Source organism: Lycium ferocissimum, chromosome 7, assembly GCF_029784015.1.
Source record: "Lycium ferocissimum isolate CSIRO_LF1 chromosome 7, AGI_CSIRO_Lferr_CH_V1, whole genome shotgun sequence".
NCBI lineage: Eukaryota > Viridiplantae > Streptophyta > Magnoliopsida > Solanales > Solanaceae > Lycium > Lycium ferocissimum.
The window spans coordinates 6335441-6342813 of NC_081348.1; the positions used below are offsets into that span (position 1 = coordinate 6335441).

The window sequence follows — 7373 nt, forward strand, 5'->3', positions numbered from 1 at the left end:
GACACTTATTAGCCGCCTATCTTTATTACTATAGTACCCTTTTGGTTCATTTCATTCTCCACTTGACTAGCTTATCTTTATTATGCGACAACCAAATGCTGCTAGTATTATCCTATAAAGTCTTTGAATCGGTGGTGACTCAAGGTGGTGTAGTGCGTAGTCAACACAAAGATCTAGTATGGGTTTCCCTTACTCTTTTCGTCTTCTCTTCTTTTCATGGTTTCTTTCTGCTCATATGCTCTGTTTCTTGGCTATAGCACAGAGATCCACTTACATTGTCCATTTGGACAAATCCTTAATGCCTAATGTCTTTCCTGATCACCATCATTGGCATACTTCCACTATTGATTCCATCAAAGCTGTTGTTCCTTCATCAGTAGACAGATTCCACTCTGCTCCAAAACTTGTCTACTCTTATGATAATGTGTTTCATGGATTCAGTGCTGTCTTGTCCAAAGATGAACTGGCTGCTTTGAAGAAGTTACCAGGTTTTATTTCAGCTTATAAAGATAGAACCGTGGAACCTCAAACTTCCCACACATCTGATTTCCTCAAACTCAATCCTTCATCTGGTCTATGGCCAGCTTCTGGTTTAGGCCAAGATGTTATCATTGGAGTTCTTGACTCTGGCATTTGGCCAGAATCTGCAAGTTTTCGAGATGATGGTATGCCTGAAATCCCCAAAAGGTGGAAGGGAATTTGCAAGCCAGGCACACAGTTTAACACTTCAATGTGCAACAGAAAACTCATTGGGGCTAATTACTTCAATAAGGGAATTTTGGCTAATGATCCCACAGTGAACATTTCCATGAATTCTGCCAGGGATACTGGTGGTCATGGCACACATGTAGCTTCAATTGCTGCTGGGAATTTCGCCAAAGGTGTTTCCCATTTTGGATATGCACCAGGAACAGCAAGAGGTGTTGCTCCACGAGCTAGGCTAGCTGTGTACAAGTTTAGCTTTAATGAAGGAACCTTTACTTCAGATTTAATTGCTGCTATGGATCAAGCTGTTGCAGATGGTGTTGATATGATATCCATTTCTTATGGGTTCCGTTTCATTCCCTTGTATGAAGATTCTATTTCCATTGCTTCTTTTGGAGCTATGATGAAGGGAATTCTAGTTTCAGCTTCAGCTGGAAATCGAGGTCCAGGGATTGGAAGTTTAAACAACGGATCTCCATGGATCTTGTGCGTGGCATCAGGCCACACTGACCGGACATTTGCAGGAACTTTGACTTTGGGCAATGGCTTAAAAATTAGGGGATGGAGCCTATTTCCTGCAAGAGGCTTAGTCAAGGATTCAACGGTGATTTACAACAAGACTCTATCTGATTGCAGTTCGGAAGAGTTGCTATCACAAGTAGAAGGTCCCGAGCGCACCATCATTATATGTGATGATAATGGGGATTTCTCCGATCAAATGCGTATTGTCACACGAGCAAGACTTAACGCAGCCATCTTTATTTCTGAAGATCCAGGAGTCTTCAGGTCTGCTACATTTCCCAACCCTGGAGTTGTGATTAACAAAAAGGAAGGGAAACAAGTCATCAATTATGTAAAAAATAGTGTTTCTCCCACAGCCAGCATCACGTTCCAAGAGACCTATTTGGATGTAAAGCCAGCACCAGTTGTTGCTGCATCCTCCGCACGAGGCCCCTCCAGAAGCTACTTGGGAATTTCAAAGCCAGATATATTGGCACCAGGGGTGCTGATTCTTGCAGCATATCCGCCAAATGTACTTGCTACAACTATTGGGGCGAACATAGAATTGTCCAGTGATTACATTCTTGAATCAGGCACATCCATGGCTGCACCACATGCAGCTGGAATTGCAGCAATGCTAAAAGCCGCGCATCCTGACTGGAGTCCTTCAGCTATTCGCTCTGCCATGATGACAACAGCTGATCCTTTGGACAACACTCGCAAACCTATTAAAGACTCTGACGATAACAACGCAGCCACACCCCTAGACATGGGAGCAGGGCACGTTGATCCCAACAGAGCTCTTGATCCCGGCCTAGTATATGATGCTACTCCACAAGATTACGTAAATCTTCTATGCTCTTTGAATTTCACAGAAGAGCAATTCAAGACGATTGCAAGATCATCAGCCAACCACAACTGCTCAAATCCATCAGCTGATCTCAATTACCCATCATTCATTGCATTGTACAGCCTTGAGGGCAACTTCACCTTGTTGGAGCAGAAATTCAGGAGGACAGTCACAAATGTTGGTCAAGGTGCAGCTACTTATAAGGCTAAGTTAAAAGCTCCCAAGAACTCTACAATTTCAGTGTCACCACAAACTTTGGTGTTCAAGAACAAAAATGAGAAGCAAAGTTATACTTTGACAATTCGCTATGTAGGTGATGAGGGTCAAAGTAGAAACGTTGGATCGATCACTTGGGTTGAAGAGAATGGTAACCATTCTGTTAGGAGCCCTATAGTGACATCTCCCATTATTGAGGTCTGGTAATAAATTCTGCTACTTTATGGAATATTTTGCTTTGGGATGCGTAGCACCAGATTCTTGAATTGGAAGTACCAAACACAAGAACAAAAGGAAAGCTAGATGGGAAATCATGTATACTGTGTGAATATTCTTGCCTATCCTATATAAATAAATAACTATATATTTGCTAGCAAATTGCAGCAACTTTATGAGCATGGAACTCTTGCTTGAAGGCACCCGGTGCGTTGTCAAGAATTCTTTTACACTTTTGTTCAGGAGTATTTATTAGTGCACATTTCTCCTTTTTTTTTTTTTTTTCACCTAATATTACATACAGTACAATATACACCAGTTAAAAATAAGGCAAATTTTCCTTACTACTTTTTCGTTTACTGTGAATGGATAAAAATAAAGTTACAAAACCAACCAGAAATGCAGCTCCATCACTTACTAAGTTCAACTTTAATACAGATAAACAGAAAATGGGCACATGGAAACAGGGAGTTGTAACAAAATTCAGAAGTCTTCTACAATATATACAGTTATACACCATCTATACCACTATTCCCCTAAATTTTTTATTTTTCTCGCATTTGATTCTTAAATCCTGTTCACCTGACAAGGAAATAACTATCAGTCAAATAAGAGAGAAAAGAAAAATACATGTATATCTTTTGCGTGCCTTGTTAAGAAATTTCAAGATTTTATTATTCTCTGCTTAGGGAGTTTTTAAGTTTCTCTTTTCTAATCTTCTTTTTCTCCTTTGATTAATTCTCCATATTAAACAAATGCTTTAAATGTCAGTAGCTGACTCATCAACAAGTGGGAAAGTCAGGCCCCTTGTGGTCAGATTATATTATCCACAAGCTAAAGGAGCATGTTCTGGCACAGCTATAAAATCTTATAGTAACATGGAAAATTTGATCATGGAGAGAGAGTGAAAGCAAAAACCTTCATTATTGACTTCTCTTTTTCTTAAGACAGATTATATTTGACTTGTTTATCAGAGTTCTGTCATATCTGGCCTTACAAAATCATTAAAAACTACATTAGAAATAATATGAGTGTAGTAAATAACATCGACTTCAATGGGTAACTGGTGGGGCCATGTTCGCGAATTGACATACTGGTTCCTTCCTAGCAGTCTGAAAGATTTGAAATAGTGAGAAGAAGCAGATATCCATACAAGTTGTGATACTTAATAGGTTCATTTCACTTGTACACTAGCCGCCTATCTTGATTACGTTAGTAACCTTTTTTTAACTCATTTTATTCCCCAGTTGACTATTTTATATTTATTATTGCAATAGCTAAATGCTGCTTGCATAATCCTACAAAGTCACTTGAATCTGTAGTGGCTTAGGAAGACGCATTGTGTAGTCACACAAGGATCTAATATGGGGTTTCCTTATTCTCTTCATCTTCTCTTCCTTTCATGGTTTCTTTCTGCTCATATGTTCTGTTTCTTAGCTATAGCTCAGAGATCCACTTACATTGTCCATTTGGACAAATCCTTAATGCCTAATGTCTTTGCTGATCACCATCATTGGCATAGTTCCACTATTGATTCAATCAAAGCTTCTGTTCCTTCATCAGTAGACAGATTACACTCTGCTCCAAAACTTGTTTACTCTTATGACAATGTGTTTCATGGTTTCAGTGCTGTTTTGTCCAAATTAGACCCATTTAGAAAATAGGATAAAGAGAAAAATATGATTATGAATAATAAGTATGGGTATATTGGGAAAGAGAAATAAGGAAACGATCCAACCATACCAAATCACAACTCCAGGGCTGAGAAAAGAAGCCGACCTAAACACTCTTGGATCTCAGAAATACAGATGGTTGCTTTAAGTCTCGCCTGAGTGATGCAATAAATTTGAGTAGAGAAATCTCCATTATCATCACATTCCATAATGATGGTGCGATTGGTATTAGGAAACATTTTGCGTGAATTGCAAGCGGCTAGAGTCTTGCTGTAAATCATCAGCGAATCCCTGACAAAGGCTCTAGCAGGAAACAAAAAATAATACTTAAGTTATAAAATTATTTTACATGTTCAATTAAATCGTTATTAAAGCTTAGCATTAGTGTGGTAATTATTTCTTTGAAATTACTTATTTTAGAAAAAATATACATGCATGTTTATATATGAGATCCTACACGCATATATCTTTATATATAGGATACCTTAAGTATTATGGTAGCTCCAAAATTGGTATTAGTAAATACTGTGGATTCTACATAACTTCCGACAGCCAAAATATAAAGGAATTTTAGTCATGATATCCAAAAACATTGATGGTATTAATTAAAACGTGAATTGCTACTTTAAAATTTGAAGTTCACATGAAAATAGGGAAGGCCAAAAATATATTAATTAAGGGAAAAAGCTCAAATATGCCGAAATGGCTTATTCATGCCGTGATCGAAATGGCACTTGTCGTTAACAATTCAAATGGCTGGTTTTCAAAAATCCAGATTTTACACGTCTCCAATTAGACGTAAACCAGCCGAAATAAAATTAAAACTCGTCCCAAATAAAAATTTCCAAAACACCATCTAAACAATCCCAAATCACCGACATGATTCACTTCATCGCATTGCCATGAGCTCTTAGGATAATTATAAAAAGAGAAATTCATAGCTGTCTCGTGCATCAACTCGTTTAAAAATACTCATACAGTCTAACATACTAATCACTCAAATCACTTTCAGAGTTATAATCCGATCTTGGAGAATCGCCTTCTAAGTAATTGATTAACCTGGGGCCGCAATCCAGGCTGCCGAAGTTACGCATAGCCGCTTCAGCCTTGGACCGTCCACCGAGTTGTTCGACCTGCGTAGCATATTTAGAGGTTTCTCCAGACCTTTTTGCAAACTGCATTAGGTTTAATAATCCTCTTATAATCATAGAGATAATCAATTGATTGACAAAGTCTAGCAAACCACACATAAGTTCTATGCACTTCTGCTCCACCATGAACCAAAAGCCAAACAAGTACACATCAAATTCAGTAAAACATATAAGCGATATGATAACCCTAAAAAAAGAGGTTGCATATTCGATCTGGTCATTAGTCCCATTGCCAAAAGCTTCTGAAATTGTCCAGGCAGCAAAACATCAGGGTCATTGTCTTTGGAAGCAAGCAAGCAGACAAGTTGTTTTATTAATCCACTATCAGATACAGCAAATACAGCCTGGTGAACATTTACAAACTATTTAGATGAATGGCTATGCAGTGGAGGTTAATCAACTGAAACGTAGATCACTAAAAAGGATTTTTTTTTTTTTTTTTGGGGAGGCGGGGAGGGGTGAAAACATCTCGAGAACTCAAAATATCTAGTTCTATTTCCAACTGCTACTTACAATATCTGTTAAACTCCATATATTTTGCTGTCCTTTTAAAACTTGAAGACATACCTGTATCTGCTCATTGTTCCCAGCGGAAATAATATTCTTTAAAATCTGGCATATTCCAAACTGTATCTGCTCAGCAACCTTTGGCATACAACGCCAATAAAAAATATTCGCTGTAATCGGGCAGACCGGGCTAAATACTACGTTGAAGGTCTTTAAAAGCAAGCTCAGCAGGTGAGTGCAGATGGTTGATATCTGACACAGTTGCATTTTAGCAGAAGATTGAAAGAAAAAACAAAAATAAAAGATCCATTTTTCCAGTGTGTTCTTTTTTAAGATGCACTGGCCCAACCATTTGAGGCTTATCTTTGGAATAACATGGAAATGACAAGTGGTTCAAACAGTTTCAATAACTGTAATAACTATGCTATACAACAACAAAACAAAAAGATAATTAATCTTGTCCACAAATCTGCAGACCAAGGATAGCTGTGTAGGAAATAGAAGTGATAGCCACCAGTGTAAGCATGCAACTAGATGGCTCAGATGTACAGAGGAACAAGACAAAATTTAATTCCCCTCAAGTATTTGGATTCAGCCTTAAAAACGTACCGGCATTGAGCGTCCGATTCTGAGATCAGAAACAATATTTCATGCCTGAAACATCAACCGACATACATCAAGATACGAACAAGTAAGTTACATGGGATACTACGGCATCCCCACCCCCCCCCCCCCCCAACCCCCCAAAAAAACCTGAGTAGATCAACTAGCCGCAGACAAACATTGGAGTCAATGATTTCTTGAATATTGTCGTGCTTTCTAGGTGTGTCAATATTGTCGTCATTGGGAGCAGAAAGGTAATAAATTGTCGCGCATGCATTTATTAGCACTTCTTCATCCTCTGAATGAACAAGGGTACGAAGAGCTCTGAGTGCTGATCTCACTTGACAAATGAATTGTAATAGGTATATGTAACACACGTCTAATAAGTCCTTTCATTTTAACAGAACCTTAAATAACTGCAGGCATAAAAACTTTTCAACCAACCTGCTCAAATGCAGGTTGATCCTTGCCTTCATAAAAATTCAATAGCTGCAGGCATAAAAACTTTTCAACCGACCTGCTCAAATGCAGGTTGATCCTTGCCTTCATAAAAATTCAATAGAGTCAGCGCGGTTCTTTTCTGATTGTCAAGAGTATCATCTTTCTTCAACTGGCCCAGGAAATCAAGAAAATCAGTATGCGTAAGGACAAGATCACGGATTTCACAATCAGCAGCAACAAACCCAAGTGCCCAGGCAGCTTCCTGCCCACAAGTTGATTCAGATTTCCACAGATCTACATAAATTCTCACCAGGTCATGCTTAACCACGTACTCAAAAAGATTCTGTGAGTGAGAACGACCAACAATTCTTCTGAGAACCTGAGCAGCAGCCTCCTACGAAGGCCAAACAACAAGAATAAATCGAGTGTGAAGCCACAACAACAATACGCTAAAGAAGGCACAAAAGTTAATCAACACATCAAATCTCTACCCTGAGATGCAGCTTCTCT

At 38.5% G+C, this 7373-nt stretch overlaps 1 protein-coding gene across 1 annotated transcript; it reads left to right on the forward strand.

Annotated features, from left to right (window-relative positions):
* Window positions 1-2687, forward strand: LOC132063193 (subtilisin-like protease SBT3). The gene has a single exon (XM_059455648.1). It carries the CDS (start codon window positions 179-181, stop codon window positions 2477-2479), a length of 2301 nt encoding a protein of 766 aa, XP_059311631.1. The 5' UTR covers window positions 1-178; the 3' UTR covers window positions 2480-2687.
* The last annotated feature ends 4686 nt before the right edge of the window (window positions 2688-7373 follow it).